Raw genomic sequence first — 16,147 nt, 5'->3', positions numbered from 1 at the left:
AAGGATGGTAAATTATTACTGCACAAAAAGTAGTTGTTTCCATGTTATTTGATCAAGAAAAATATTGAATTTGATGTGGATGTTTTGTGTCTTTGTCCATAACGTTACACCTTCAGAACAAGGTTTTCTTTTTTCTGGATTCCTTTAGAATGACAATCGCAGAGAAAGGGACATGGCAAAAACTCTTACAATTCCAACTATTGAATCCTGCAAGATATGTTTTTTAATTTCCTTTATTGCCAAAGCAGAGATGCTGACATTTCTTTTGCCCATGATACAGCAGTATATATTGGTCTGCTAATAACAGTAAAAACCCAGTGCACTACTTTCGTGACAAATATACTTTTTTCAAATATATGTATTTTTTTCTATTATTATATTTTTTTATTCTGATTTATCAGGGAGTTCTGCAGAACCCTCAGCATCCTACTTCTCGCAGCTATACGTCCGCAATCTACTCACGTCAAGGTAATCTACTCACGTTCGTATACAACAGTTTATGGACCATCTATGTCCGGTTTGCATCTGGTTTACACAGCCCAACCTCACACGCCCACTAGCACTCCTGCTGCGTTCAAAATAACTCGGAACTCGGAACTGGGAATTAGGAAATCTCCGACTTCTGTGAATTCAAAACAACTTGGAACTCAGAATTTTTTTTGCTCTGACTGGGAAAAATCTATTTGAACAGTCAACCAACTCGGATTTCCAGCTCAGGATCTCGGGCCTCTTTCTAGAGCTCAAATTTTCCAACTGGAATATCACTGACATCATGATTTGACCTCGTATTTGTCTGAGTTCCCAGTTGCTTTGAAAGAGGCATCAGTGCGCACAGGGAGCAGCACGAGCAGCGATGAGGTCATCACGTAATGTGAAAACACGGCAGTGTCATGACTGTCCTGTAAGGATCAGAATGGGTCAGATCAACTTATCAATGGATAACTTCAACCAGACGAACCGCCCCTTTTGAAGAACTGCATAAAATGATGGGTTAAGAATTAACATATCGGACCAGAGAGACGTTGAGCTGCAGCTTATGTCCAAAGTGTGCAAAGTATGATTACTGAGAGAGTAGTTAACTGTACCAAATTATTATGTCTGTCCCTCTCTCCCTTTCCATGTCTTTTTTTTCTCAATGTCTTTTGTAGCAAGCCGCCATATTGTGTCAGTCCCCTAGGGACCTGTTTCTAATGTATTAAGTGTGTATGTTTATCGTGTGTTAGCTAGTAAATGAATAATTAAACCAATTTGTATAGTACTGAATCATAAGTAAGGCTGGTGTTTTTGCAGACGTAGGAGGTTATGACTGTTCAGAATGATGATATGATACGAGGTCATGATTAATAAGTTGATTGTTTATAGATGTGATAGGTTAAGACCTTGAGTTTAATTCTGGAGATGGTAACTATTTAACCTGTCTGGGCTAGGGGGCAGTATTTTCAGGGTCGGATAAAAAACGTACCCAATTTAAACTGGTTACTACTCATGCCCAGAAACGAGAATATGCATATTATTAGTAGATTTGGATAGGAAATGCTCTAAAGTTTCTAAAACTGTTTGAATGGTGTCTGTGAGTATAACAGAACTCATATGGCAGGCAAAAACCTGAGAAGATTCCATGCAGGAAGTGGCCTGTCTGACAATTTGTAGTCCTTCTGTTGCATCTCTATCAAAATTACAGCATCTGAGCTGTTACGTGACACTTTCTAAGGCTTCCATTGGCTCTCTAAAGCCTTCAGAAAGCGGATTGACGCGTCTCCTGTCTCTGGGCAGATAACAGGAGCAGAGTTTGTCAGTGGTCTGCCTGGGGACAGAGAGACTGGAGATGTGCATTCACGAGACCTCGGCATTTTTTTTGTGACATATATGCTTGCTTTGAAAATGGCTGTGTGATTATTTTTGGCTGGGTACTCTCCTGACATAATCTAATGTTTTGCTTTCGCTGTAAAGCCTTTTTGAAATCAGACAATGTGGTTGGATTAACGAGAGTCTTATCTTTCAAATGGTGTAAAATAGTCATATGTTTGAGAAATTGAAGTTCAAGCATTTTTTAGGTATTTGTATTTCGCGCCACGCGATTCCACTGGCTGTTGAATAGAGTGGGACGCTAACGTCCTACCTAGCCCATAGAAGTTAAAGAACCGCTCTCGTGGTGCCCCAATTCCTAATGAGTTAATTGTTACATGATTCATTTAAATCTGGTAAAAATTAAACATAGTTAGTTGATTAGATAAATTACAGTCATCAGATTAATGAAAGTAAAGTCACGACAGCAGACATTGGATTAATATAAAATGTTAAAAAGGTACCGAACAGTGAAAATAATGTTTTTCCATCAAATTTCATGATATTTTGATTAAACCAGTTCATAGTAGATTGACACAAGTATGAAAAAGTACTGTAGCTGGTACATTGAAAAAGTTTTTCATAAAGTTACTGGTCCCCTCCCCCCATGTCAAACACATGGATTCAGGAGGCAGGTATTACTTCCTGCATTATGCAATGTCTATCAGGATAAGGTAAGACCCAGATGCAGACCGTGTCGAAGTGACAATGTTTATTACTACAACATAGGCAAAGATACAGGACGGCAGGCAGGCTCAGGTCAGGCGGAGGCCGGAATTCCAGATAGGGGCAGAGGTACAGGACGACAAGCAGGCTCAGGGGCATGCAAAGTGGTCAGGCGGGCGAGTTTAGGGTCAGGACAGGCAAGGGTCAAAAACCAGGAGGGCGAGAAAAAGAGAGGCTGGGAAAAACAAGGAGCTGACGGGACAAACGCTGGGTTGGCTTGCTCTGACTGGCTGTTGGACTGGGGGTGGAACTCGGAGGACAGGCTGGCCGACAACCCAATGAGGGTGCAGAATGCCTTCCGGTACTGGGACGAGAACTGAGGACCCCTGTCGGAGGCCATGTCCACAGGCAGTCCATGGATCCTAAAGACGTGCTGCAACATGAGCTGGGCCGTCTCTTTGGCCGAGGGTAGTTTGGGGGAGAGGAATGAAGTGGGCGGCTTTGGAAAACCGATCAACCATGGTCAGGATGGCGGTGTTGCCGTCAAACGGGGGAAGACCCGTGACAGAGACCAGGGACGGTGGGGGACAGGCATAGGTTGGAGGAGACCAGCAATTATAGTAGGGCTACTTGATTGCAACTTTTGTGTAACATGAATGATAGGACTATGTAACAGTGTGATTGCATTTGAAAATGATGCTCTGAAAATATGATGGGTGAGGGTGACGCTATATTGACACAGCCTCCCCCCCATCCCCCACTCTCTTTCTCTCCCTCTCTTGTACAAAGCAATAATTGATCATCACATTTTTTCCCTAGATGATGCGACTGAGCCTTTTGGGGAACAGGCTGAGGTGACCATGCGCACCAACTTTTGGGGCACCCTGTGGGTGTGCCATGCTCTCATACCCCTCCTCAGACCAAATGCCAGAGTGGTGAATGTCTCCAGCTTTGTTAGCAAGAAGGCTCTTGATACATGCGGCCCTCAACTACAAGCCAAGTATGATTTTCATTCTGTATCTAAAACCTCATTCATCCCTTAACTTAATTCTGATCTACTGAGGGAGAAATATACACTGATATCATTATACATCCCTCCAGCCGCAGACCTGACCTTCTTGAAGGAAAGCCCTTTTCATTCCTTTAATAGCAGCTGTCGCATTAGCAGAAATGAAGACCATTGTACTTAAGGCCACAACAGCAAAATTGGAAAATCAAATCAAAGTGTATAATGTCAATTGCAATTCTAGTACACACAAATGCTACTACAGATCATAGACAATATTTAGAAATGAAACCATTACTGTGATCATCACATGCAGTCATAAACTACTGTATTACAAGGTCTTTTTTCTGTGGTGTCTTGAAGGTTCCGTGATACTGAGCTCTCTGAGGAGGAGCTGTGCTTGCTGATGGGGCAGTTTGTTATTGCTGCTCAGCAGGGAAACCATCAGGCCCAGGGGTGGCCAAACACAGCCTATGGCACAACAAAGGTAGGGTTCTGTCTGTCCACACAACTATTAAGGGGAATGGGCAAAGTGTTTTGTTCATCTCTGTTTAGATTGGAGTGACTGTGCTGTCCAGGATTCAGGCTCATATTCTGACTAAGACCCGGGCAGCTGATGGAATCCTACTCAATGCCTGCTGCCCTGGCTGGGTCCGCACTGACATGGCAGGCTCCAAGGCCCCCAAGAGTCCTGAAGAAGGAGCACAGACTCCTATCTATCTGGCACTTCTTCCTGAAGTGGCCAAGGAGCCACATGGACAGTTGGTGTGGGACAAGACCGTTCAGCAATGGTAGAGTGGAGGCAGCAGGAAGTTTACCTCATCTCAATCAGAGACTTGAGGAAAATTGCACAAAAAGATTCTGCCAAATTCACATGACAAAAGACGCATTGCAACAGAGGGTTGTTGACATATCATCTTAGCTTTTTTTTCTTTATATAATTTCATGTGAATAATTTGCATAAACACTCAGGAGTACTTTCAATGTAATGAAGGCCTGTTATTCTTTCAAAAAGTTGAATGATGTAAAGAAATAAAATAGATTGATAATATTGGAAACTCTTGTTCAAAGTTGGAACTTTGTTTATTGAATTGAGCCTCTAGGGCATAGTTCCCCAACTGGCGGCCCGTGAGCCGAATTTTGCCTGCGGGTGATTTTATTGGGCCCCCAAAGTTTTCTACCAAAAAAATAACTTTTTGGATTGGATATATAAGACTGTAAAAACACCAGCAAATCAACTCCAAGTGATGTCTACAAATTATTTGTAATTACATTCGGGCCCCCTGACCATCCACTCAAGAAAGAAATCAGCCCGCAGCTGAATCTAGTTCAGGCCTCTGGGGCCGGAGTGATGTCACACTTTTTCCCCATCCCTAGCAAACACAGCTGATTAAACTAATTGCGTTCTAAACTGAAGATCATGATTAGTTGATTATTAGATTCGAGGTGTGTTAGTTCAGGCTGAGGCAAAAGTGTGACACCAATCAGGCCCCCGAGGACTGGCGTTGCCCATCCCTGGTCTAGTTGATGATCCCTGCTGTAGGGATTGTCTCTGCATTCAGTAGGAGGAGATAGTTGTTTTGCCATGTGTTCACCCCTGAGGATGAGAGAGACCCATTTCATTCAAGCTACCTTATCTTCCTCTCCCTTATGAACTTGTATTGTACAAATCATCTTTTGACTGGAGGAGTAGCATTCCCACCAGATGGAATGCACTGAGAGGAGGTACGCTTGAAAAGAAGTAGAGTGCAGGTGTCTGCAAGCACAAAGACTCTTGCAGGGCACTCAACCTTGAGTGAGAGCCAGCCCTACCACATAGACCTGACATACCATAACATAGTGACATATTCAGAGTGCAAATTAATAAAATAAAAATGTAACCATTCTATTTGTTTAAAATGCAATGTGTACTGCTACAGTGGTAAATATAAAAATAAAACCATTCCAAATTAAACCAACCCCCCACCTGTGTCCATAGCCGGGGGAAGCTGCAGCACCCCCTGATAAATGGAAATCATTTTGCCATAAAAAATCATTTCCCACTAAACTAAATTACTGAACAGACATAAATCAAAGTATTGAAAATACTACACCAGAGAGCATACTTTAGATACATACAGAGGATCAATAGCTTCTAAAAAAAAATAGCTGGTGATTAAGTTTTATCACAACCACTTACAGTCGGGAAGGCTGCAATTTGGGCAGCATGCGTGCCAAATATAGAACAGCTTGTTACGTTGTAGCCATTGATATAATCCATAGAAGGACTTCAGAACCTCTAACCCTGGCACTTCGACTGATACATTTATGGGTACACTAGCAATGGCTGCCAGTCCTGACTTGAATGGGAACTGTCATCTATGGATTATATTTCTATGGTGGTTGCGGCTGTCAGTTTGCCAGTTTACATTGCTGACTATCATGTGTAGGCTAGGCTACACGAGACCTCTCAACACAGTTACTGAAGGCAATCTCCATCTCACATTCACAAATTTCCAAACTAGTTTTGTGGTACTGGCAGAGGCTCAAAATATAAACCGAAGCTACTCACTGTCAACAAAATGGCTGGTACATTGTGTCCACATACATGCTAGGGGCTGACATCTTTCAGTCGATGGTAAGCTAAAACAAAGTGTAATGTTCACTAGGTTGTAGTCTAATAACCTCATTATACACTGAGTGTACAAAACATTAAGGACACCTTCCTAATTTTGAGTTGCGCCTCCTTTTGCCCTCAGAACAGCCTCAATTAAATTTAGGCATAGACTCTACAAGGTGTTGAAAGCGTTCCACATGGATCCTGCCCCATGTTGACTCCAATGCTTCCCACACAGTTGTGTCAAGTTGGCTGGATGTCCTTTGGGTGGTGGACCATACTTAATGCACACGGGAAACTGTTGAGTGTGAAAAACCCAGCAGTATTACCTGGACACACCTGGTGCCCGGGTCTAAATCAGTCCCTGATTAGTGGTGAACAATGAAACAAATGCAGTGGAATTGGCTTCGAGGTCCAGAGTTGAGTTTGAAGGCTATATGCAAATACAAACATAAAACACCACAATTCAAGTGTTTATATAGGAAGATGGTATATTCTGAACCAGGGGTTGATGGAGAAAAATACACACTTTTTCAATCTTCAATAGCTCTTGCACAAAGCGTTCCATGACTATGAAATTATATATTCTGACGGGAGGACAGACAAAAATCCACAGTTTTTTTTTGTTGTAGAATTTTCTAATTTTTATTTAGATGAATATAAAATGTTAATATATTCGACTGTGAATGATTAAAAAATACGTTTGTTGACAGGGGCGGAAATCCCGGGGGGGACAGGGGGGACACGACCCCCCTCATCCTGGGAAAAATATGATTTGTCCCCCCCAATATATCACTGAAACATAACTATGTAATTTAAATAATATTAATAATACGCAATGAAAGCAATTGTGCTGATTATAGACACTTAATAGCGCGTTTTTAAGTTTCAAAAGATTGCGACCCCCCCGCCCTTTGCCTCACAATGGTTTGCTCCACTGCCAGTTCCTTAGCTTGCTACGTAACTGCCGTGAGGTTCATCCAGTCAATCGCGCACACACACACTAGCTGAATATGCAGAGCTAGCGCGCAAATATTAACTATTAAGCTAGCTAGTACCTATTCCATTTATGTGGCGTCGTCAAAGATGGAATCAGCATGCAGATGATGTAAGTTAGTGCTTCAAAGTCCCTGTGATAAGGTTAGCGATAAACTGAAGTCCAAACTGAACTACACTCTCTTCTACCATTGTCTTAAATATATTTAATGGTCTCGTTGCAAAAGCTAAATTGTCGCAAGGGAACTTTTATTTATTTATTTTATTTCATCTTTATTTAACCTGGGTACCAAAGATTATAGCAAACACCACTGAAACGGAATTGGTGCTCGCTAGCTTTGCAAATTCAGCTATTGTTGGAAGCCAGCCAATATGAAACAAACTATTAAAATTACAAAAGGTTGCAGCATATGTCGTGTAAATGGTGAACTCATACAGCTGTCAACTCTTGTCATTTTAATCCGTTTCACATTTGCTAGCTACCTTTTAGATCGAAGCCCATATAGAATGATTGAAGATGATAGAAGCCCATCTCCTACTGTAAATAACCTACACACTGTGTGTGTAGCCAGCCAGCCAGCCAGTTAGAAAAATGGCAGAAAAATAAAAGACGGACATCAGAGTATTTTTCAATACACCAAAACGCATAGTAAGAACCCTAGTAGCCTAATATCTCAAAGACTAGTTGATAAAATGTTCATAAGAAAGAAATGAAATTCTAATGGAAATGTTTCACAATGATGTCATTAGGCAGAGCAGGCAACAGATGGCACACAGACAGCAGAGTTGGGGACAGATATGCAGGGACAGACTGGCAGAGACAGGGAGTCTCAGGTAAGTTTGTTGAGTCTTTGTTTGGCAACCTTTATGAAAGGTTTTACATTTTTTTGACTTGTAAAATAGGAACATAATTGGAAAATGCCATGGATACCCCCACTCTCAACTTAAACTGGTGACTGAACTAAGATTTGTTAAAGGCAATGGTATTGCTGTTGTGATTAGTTGTGTAGTTTTGGGTACCGGTAGTTAGGAGTACGGCAAACACCTTATTTCTTTGGTTCCTCAATATACATTTACCATATTACAATGTAGCCTATGTGTTACAGCACTACTTTTGGTGTCCCCCTCAGGAATTGCTCTTGAGAAAATGTCATGTAATTGTCCCCTCCAAAGTGGATATCAGATTTTCGCCCCTGTTTGTTGAGAACGGTTGTATTAAACCAGAGAATGACAGAGGCCTCATTTTAAAGTTATCAAAGTAGCAACTGTGTGGGAATTCCTATGGGAGAGAGATAGCGAGAGAGAGGTCATGAGCTCATGGGCTCCTGCGTTATTCTGAAAAAAATTGAATTATAGTTGGATAAAGTTTTTTCTTGATAGTCCTTGGTAGTAAGAACCCATTCAGGTAATTCTGTTGAAAATCAAGGTTTTAGGTATGGAATTTATATTTATATTTATATCAACTCTTCATTTAAAGTATTACAGTTTGAATCGGACAGCAGCCAATCAAATTGCGCCAGCTGAGGAAAAAGTTGTGTTTTATGTTTGTTTTTGCATATAGCCTTCAAACTCAACTCTGGACCTCGAAGCCAATTCCACTGCATTTGTTTCATTGTAGATAAACTTTGATAATTTTTTTGCAAGGACAAGATACTAGCCTCTACATCAAAACCTTAAAACTAAATATAAATTCCATACCTAAACCCTTGATTTTGGACAGAATTACCTGAATGGGTTCTTACTACCAAGGACTATCAAGAAAAAACTTCTAACAAACCAAAATCTGCAGAAGAAACACAGCAGAAACCTGGAAATACCATCCAACACATAACTGTGTGAGTAATGTTCAGTCTGAACCTACTTCTGAAGCCAAAAAGTAATTGACAATAATCTCTCGGTAATTTTGTTATATAAAGCTTAGTAAATACGGCTACAAAGCTACCAGGACCGAACAGACCTGACTGCAACTTCAATTAGCACTGAAGTGTGAAGTGAGATGTGTGAAAACTCTTGAGCTTAACAATGGCAGGAGAGTTTTACAGCCTCCCCCACCCAAATGCAGAGGCCTTTGAAGCCCCCTGTGCAGATGTCATCACAATACAGTACCCCCTGCATGGAATAAGTACAAAAAGAAGCTCCTCAAGGACATCCAGAGACACCATTTGCTGACTGCTACAAAGAGGGGAACGTAAACAACTTCATTTTCCACACAGACCCTCCCCTGACATGGCACAGTGCTATAAGAGCACACTACCTCTATGTCAAGAGAGAGTGTATTGGCCCAGGGTGGAAACTCAGATTACTAGACATTGAGGAAATTGAAACAACCTCTGTCAATATGTCCAAGTCTGGGACAGTAATGGTGCAGGGCATCCTCAAGCAGTTCCAGCAGGACTTTTACGGGATAAAGAGAGAGCACAGCAGGAAAAGCTCTCTCTTGGTGATGACTCCCCCATCCTGAGTGAGTCTGATCACACCTCTTCAAACTGTTCTGCAGATGAGGATAGTAATCCCCAGAGGTGTGGACTCGAGTCACATGACTTGGACTCGTATGAGTATGGACTCATACTCACAAATATGATGACTTGCAACTCGACTTTGACGTTAACACCAATGACTCGTGACTTAACTTGGACTTGAGCCTTTTGACTCGACCTGACACCATCCAAGCCCAAATATAAAAAATTATGCTATTAAAAAATGTGTGCTGCGCATCAACTCTTCATTTAAAGGATTACAGTTGGAATCGGACAGCAGCCAATCAAATTGCGCCAGCTGAGAAAAAGTTGTGTGTGGCAGTGCAGAGGAACGTTTGTGGGTGAATTCAGATGGAGCCCTTGGAAAGATGATAGCCAAAATTGTTATTTTCAGATTTAAGGACGATGCTGTATCAACAAAAAACAGATTGCAACTTGCAAAACATGCAGGAAGAAAATGACAGACGGAGGCGCAACAACTTCCAACTTTGTTCGACATTTGAAGCTGCACAAAGAACGGTAAGTTGTGGCTAATATAGCCGACAGCTATATAATTTATAACTTTGCCAGTGTAGCATGTTGGCTAACGTAACGTTAAATCAATGAGCCTCCACACAGTCAGTCAGTGCGGGACCGTGATCATTGCACCCAAGATTGAGCTACAACTGGCTAGGCAGTTGGTAGCCTAAATCCTGCCTGATGTTACTGCTGTTCCTAAAGCCATTGACATACGTTAGCCTACTGTAACCACACACAGAGAGTGTGTGTGTGTGTGTAAGGTTGGGCGATTGTGTAAAAGCCTACATCGCCGATTGCGCCCCATAGCGATCCTCGATCACTATTGGGGGAGGGGGGGGTCTTATGGCTACCCATGTATTTCCATGGAAATATAACATTTATTTGGAAAGTAATAAATATATAGATATTTTTAAAAGCATTCATGATTTGCGTAAATGTAATATACAAACTATTACTCGTTAAAAAATATGAAATGGTATTACATTTGGTGAAGAGCACAATATGACTCGAAACTCAAAGTTTAGGACGTGAGGCTTGGCTTGATAGTTGTCGGTCTTCACTTGAGACTTGACTTGGGACTTGAGACTTACTTGTGACTTGTAAAACAATGACTTGGTCCCACCTCTGGTAATCCCCCCCAGAACTGAACTCACCCAGGTCCCACAACTGCACCGCTCCTCCGTCATTTTTTTACCTTTATTTAACTAGGCAAGTCAGTTAAGAACAAATTCTTATTTTCAATGACGGCCTAGGAACAGCGGGTTAACTGCCTTGTTCAGGGAAAGAACAACAGATTTGTACCTTGTCAGCTCGGGGATTTGAACTTGCAACCTTGCGGTTACGAGTCTAACGCTCTAACCACTAGGCTACGCTGCCACCCCCCATTGAGTCAGGTTGTGTCTGGAAAAAGCACAGTGTTTTATAAACTGGATGTCATAGTGTTCATTTAATGTTACACTATTTTCCTCCAACAGTAGTGGTTGCTTTTCATTTTGGGCGGACGGGCTGCACCAATAATTATGATCATGTCACACGTGTGCAGTGCACATTTTGTGCCAATTTGATTTGTCAATTGATGAGAACATCAGGAAGCTAATTCTGAAGATGGATACTGTACCATTAACAGTGGATCAGTGGCTCTTGCAAGAGCTGACCATAATGTAAATATTACAGTTTGACACGATGGTCGTGGCTGTGGCTGTGGCTGCTTTGACTTGTGATCAGTATATTTTTCTGTAATACCTGACACAGCTGACACAAAAGAATGTTGTCCACAAAAGGAGTTGCGGTGGGAATAGTATTTGTCATTTACCGATGAAAATCATACACTGAGTATACCAAACATTCGGAACACCTTCCTAATATTGAGTTGCACCCCCCCACCCCCTCTTTTGTTCTCAAAAAAATTGACAAAAACATTTGTTTTGTGCACAATGGTGATGATGATTAAAGTGTCTTAGGAATTTTGAAATCTGTCTTCTGTATGTGGCCTTCTATGGATAGACTTTCTGGGCCGGGCGTCAGTTAAAATGCAGTACCGAAGCAAAACTGTAGGAGCAGTCGAAACTGTGTTTATATACCGGAACCCTGGATGAGAACTGTTGTATGAAATCATAGACATTTCCACAAAACAGCTGTTTTGTGCACAATGGTGATGATGATTAAAGTGTCTTAGGAATTTTCAAATCTGGCTTCTGTATGTGGCCTTCTATGGAAGGCCTTCTACCATTTTAAAGTAGTCAAAGTACTCAACTGAGTGGGGATTCCTGTGGATTGTAGCCTCAATGGCACTGCCCATGCTTTCACAGATGCTACAATGGCATATATATAAAGATGAGTCCTATTTATCTCTGTGTATAAAACCAATCGGTATGTAAAGCAAAGAGCTTAACTGTGCCAGCCAGCTCTTAAGTTCTATTCAGTTCAACTCGCAATACGACATCTGAACTGTGTGTGAATTACCTAACCTCTCCCATTTTATATAAATATAATCGTGTGATATGACCTCTCCCTCACATTTTTTCATGTGGTTATCTGATCAAAGATTACCCAACATCTGTCAGAGTGACAGTGCACATTCCTTTGTTTGCAAAAGTAGCCAATAAGACTAGACTTTCTTCTACACCCGGATCAGCGTACACGTCAGCCTAATACAACCACAGCGCAGTTAATTACATTATTTAAACCCTAGTTGGGCTACTTTAACTAAGTCCTTTACAGGAAGAAAGTTTTGGAGAGCAAAGGAAATGTCGAAAAAAGTGGCAGTAGTTACCGGTGCCAATAAAGGCATAGGACTTGCGATTGTGAGGGAGCTTTGCAAGGCTAAATTTACCGGAGATGTTATTCTTACTGCTCGAAATGAGAAACTTGGAAATGAGGCAGTGAAGATGCTAAAGTCCGAAGGATTTGAAGTTGCTTACCACCACCTTGATATCTGCGACCAGGGCAGCGCCAAGCAACTGAGTAACTTTCTGCAGAAGACGTATGGCGGATTGGATGTGCTTATTAACAACGCTGGAATGGCTTTTAAAAGTTCCGTACTGTAGCCTATTCTACTATTTTGGCGACTCTGGCCATGCAATTGTTACTGTTTTAGCCGATCATAACAATTACTCTCACCCGGGCGCCGGTATAGGTGTGTTTTGCACCGACTGAACGTTGATTGCGTTCTATTTGGAATCGTGCTGCCTCCCAGGGCCCGCTCTATCCGACGGAGAAGTCGGCTCAAAATAAAAGCGACTTCATTAAGCACGTGTAGTAATTCGTATGATTTTATGTTTCCCATGCAAAAGTGATTGCTTTTGATTAAAAACGATGTATATCTGCCTTCCCAATGAAAACTAGTTAGACAATTCAAACATTTATTTGATGGAAAAGAGATGTGTATGATGCAGTATGCTGCCTCGTTGACAAAATAAGTGGCTCAGATTACTGTTTAATTGAGAAGCGTGCTCCTCCATACCCGCTTTCGCCTGGGCCAGTGTAAAATAACTCCGTCACTGTAGCCAGATAGTGAGAGGTTTGTGGGCAGATCTTGTGCTATGTTAAGCAACAAGCAGCAGTTCATTTTAAACTGCCTACCAATTATAGTACGGCTCCTTGAATGATAGTCCTATGTAACAGTGTGATTGCATTTGAAAATGATGCTCTGAAAATATGATGGGTGAGGGTGACGCTATATTGACACAGCCTCCCCCCCATCCCCCAATCTCTTTCTCTCCCTCTCTTGTACAAAGCAATAATTGATCACATTTTTTCCCTAGATGATGCGACTGAGCCTTTTGGGGAACAGGCTGAGGTGACCATGCGCACCAACTTTTGGGGCACCCTGTGGGTGTGCCATGCTCTCCTACCCCTCCTCAGACCAAATGCCAGAGTGGTGAATGTCTCCAGCTTTGTTAGCAAGAAGGCTCTTGATACATGCAGCCCTCAACTACAAGCCAAGTATGATTTTCATTCTGTATCGAAAACCTCATTCATCCTTAACTTAATTCTGATCTACTGAGGGAGAAATATACACTGATATCATTATACATCCCTCCAGCCGCAGACCTCACCTTCTTGAAGGAAATCCCTTTTCATCCCTTTAATAGCAGCTGTCGCATTAGCAGAAATGAAGACCATGTACTTAAGGCCTCAACAGCAAAATTGGAAAATTAAATCAAAGTGTATGATGTCAATTGCAATTCTAGTACACACAAATGCTACTACAGATCATAGACAATATTTAGAAATGAAACCATTACTGTGATCATCACATGCAGTCATAAACTACTGTATTACAAGGTCTTTTTTCTGTGGTGTCTTGAAGGTTCCGTGATACTGAGCTCTCTGAGGAGGAGCTGTGCTTGCTGATGGGGCAGTTTGTTATTGCTGCTCAGCAGGGAAACCATCAGGCCCAGGGGTGGCCAAACACAGCCTATGGCACAACAAAGGTAGGGTTCTGTCTGTCCACACAACTATTAAGGGGAATGGGCAAAGGCAGATTTATCATACTGTTTTTTTCACCTCTGTTTAGATTGGAGTGACTGTGCTGTCCAGAATTCAGGCTCATATTCTGACTAAGACCCGGGCAGCTGATGGAATCCTGCTCAATGCCTGCTGCCCTGGCTGGGTCCGCACTGACATGGCAGGCTCCAAAGCCCCCAAGAGCCCTGAAGAAGGAGCACAGACTCCTACCTATCTGGCACTTCTTCCTGTAGGGGCGAAGGAGCCACATGGACAGTTGGTGTGGGACAAGACCGTTCAGCAATGGTAGAGTGGAGGCAGCAGGAAGTTTACCTCATCTCAATCAGAGACTTGAGGAAAATTGCACAAAAAGATTCTGCCAAATTCACATGACAAAAGACGCATTGCAACAGAGGGTTGTTGACATATCATCTTAGATTTTTTTTCTTTATATGATTTAATGTGATTAATTTGCATAAACACTCAGGAGTACTTTCAATGTAATGAAGGCCTGTTATTCTTTCAAAAAGTTGATGATGTAAAGAAATAAAATAGATTGATAATATTGGAAACTCTTGTTCAAAGTTGGAACTTTGTTTATTGAATTGAGCCTCTAGGGCATAGTTCCTCAACTGGCGGCCCGTGAGCCAAATTTTGCCTGCGGGTGATTTTATTGGGCCACCAAAGTTTTCTACCAAAAAATAACTTTTTGGGATTGGATATATAAGACTGTAAAAACACCAGCAAATCAACTCCAAGTGATGTCTACAAATTATTTGTAATTACATTCGGGCCCCTTGACCATCCACTCAAGAAAGAAATCAGCCCGCAGCTGAGTCTAGTTCAGGCCTCTGGGGCCGGAGTGATGTCACACTTTTTCCCCATCCCTAGCAAACACAGCTGATTAAACTAATTGCGTTCTAAACTGAAGATCATGATTAGTTGATTATTAGATTCGAGGTGTGTTAGTTCAGGCTGAGGCAAAAGTGTGACACCAATCAGGCCCCCGAGGACTGGCGTTGCCCATCCCTGGTCTAGTTGATGATCCCTGCTGTAGGGGGCACCAAAGACCAAGCGGAGACTGACCTAGAAAGCCTAGAATAATGTTCTCAAAAGGCAATCTATTTCTTACCAGAAATTTAGCATTTTGTAGAGACCTGATTGTCTCTGCATTCAGTTGGAGGAGATAGTTGTTTTGCCATGTGTTCACCCCTGAGGATGAGAGAGACCCATTTCATTCAAGCTACCTTATCTTCCTCTCCCTTATGAACTTGTATTGTACAAATCATCTTTTGACTGGAGGAGTAGCATTCCCACCAGATGGAATGCACTGAGAGGAGGTACGCTTGAAAAGAAGTAGAGTGCAGGTGTCTGCAAGCACAAAGACTCTTGCAGGGCACTCAACCTTGAGTGAGAGCCAGCCCTACCACATAGACCTGACATACCATAACATAGTCATTCAAGCTGCCTGTTGAGATAGTGACATATTCAGAGTGCAAATTAATAAAATAAAAATGTAACCATTCTATTTGTTTAAAATGCAATGTGTACTGCTACAGTGGTAAATATAAAAATAAAACCATTCCAAATTAAACCAACTCCCCACCTGTGTCCATAGCCGGGGGAAGCTGCAGCACCCCTTGATAAATTTAAATCATTTTGCCATAAAAGAAATATTTTTCCACTAAACTAAATTACTGAACAGACATAAATCAAAGTATTGAAAATACTACACCAGAGAGCATACTTTAGATACATACAGAGGATCAATAGCTTCTAAAAAAAAAAATAGCTGGTGATTAAGTTTTATCACAACCACTTACAGTCGGGAAGGCTGCAATTTGGGCAGCATGCGTGCCAAATATAGAACAGCTTGTTACGTTGTAGCCATTGATATAATCCATAGAAGCACTTCAGAACCTCTAACCCTGGCACTTCGACTAATACATTTATGGGTACACTAGCAATGGCTGCCAGTCCTGACTTGAATGGGAACTGTCATCTATGGATTATATTTCTATGGTTGGTTGCGGCTGTCAGTTTGCCAGTTTACATTGCTGACTATCATGTGTAGGCTAGGCTACACGAGACCTC

At 41.8% G+C, this 16,147-nt stretch overlaps 2 protein-coding genes across 2 annotated transcripts; both read left to right on the top strand.

Annotated features, from left to right (window-relative positions):
* Window positions 1-3,182: 3,182 nt before the first annotated feature.
* On the top strand, window positions 3,183-4,457 carry LOC106563632 (carbonyl reductase [NADPH] 1-like). The gene is made up of 3 exons (XM_014129387.3): window positions 3,183-3,511; window positions 3,881-4,004; window positions 4,073-4,457. Exons 1-3 carry the CDS (start codon window positions 3,372-3,374, stop codon window positions 4,310-4,312), a joined length of 504 nt encoding a protein of 167 aa, XP_013984862.1. The 5' UTR covers window positions 3,183-3,371; the 3' UTR covers window positions 4,313-4,457.
* Window positions 4,458-12,204: 7,747 nt separating this feature from the next.
* On the top strand, window positions 12,205-14,625 carry LOC106563565 (carbonyl reductase [NADPH] 1). Its single transcript, XM_014129263.3, has 4 exons — window positions 12,205-12,637; window positions 13,369-13,549; window positions 13,917-14,040; window positions 14,124-14,625. The coding sequence occupies exons 1-4, from the start codon at window positions 12,352-12,354 to the stop codon at window positions 14,361-14,363; spliced, it is 831 nt and encodes a 276-aa protein (XP_013984738.2). The 5' UTR covers window positions 12,205-12,351; the 3' UTR covers window positions 14,364-14,625.
* Window positions 14,626-16,147: the final 1,522 nt, after the last annotated feature.

This window comes from Salmo salar, chromosome 11, assembly GCF_965601325.2.
Source record: "Salmo salar chromosome 11, fSalSal1, whole genome shotgun sequence".
NCBI lineage: Eukaryota > Metazoa > Chordata > Actinopteri > Salmoniformes > Salmonidae > Salmo > Salmo salar.
The sequence above is the reverse complement of the archived record's forward strand: the minus strand, read 5'-3'. Positions and strand labels throughout refer to the sequence as shown.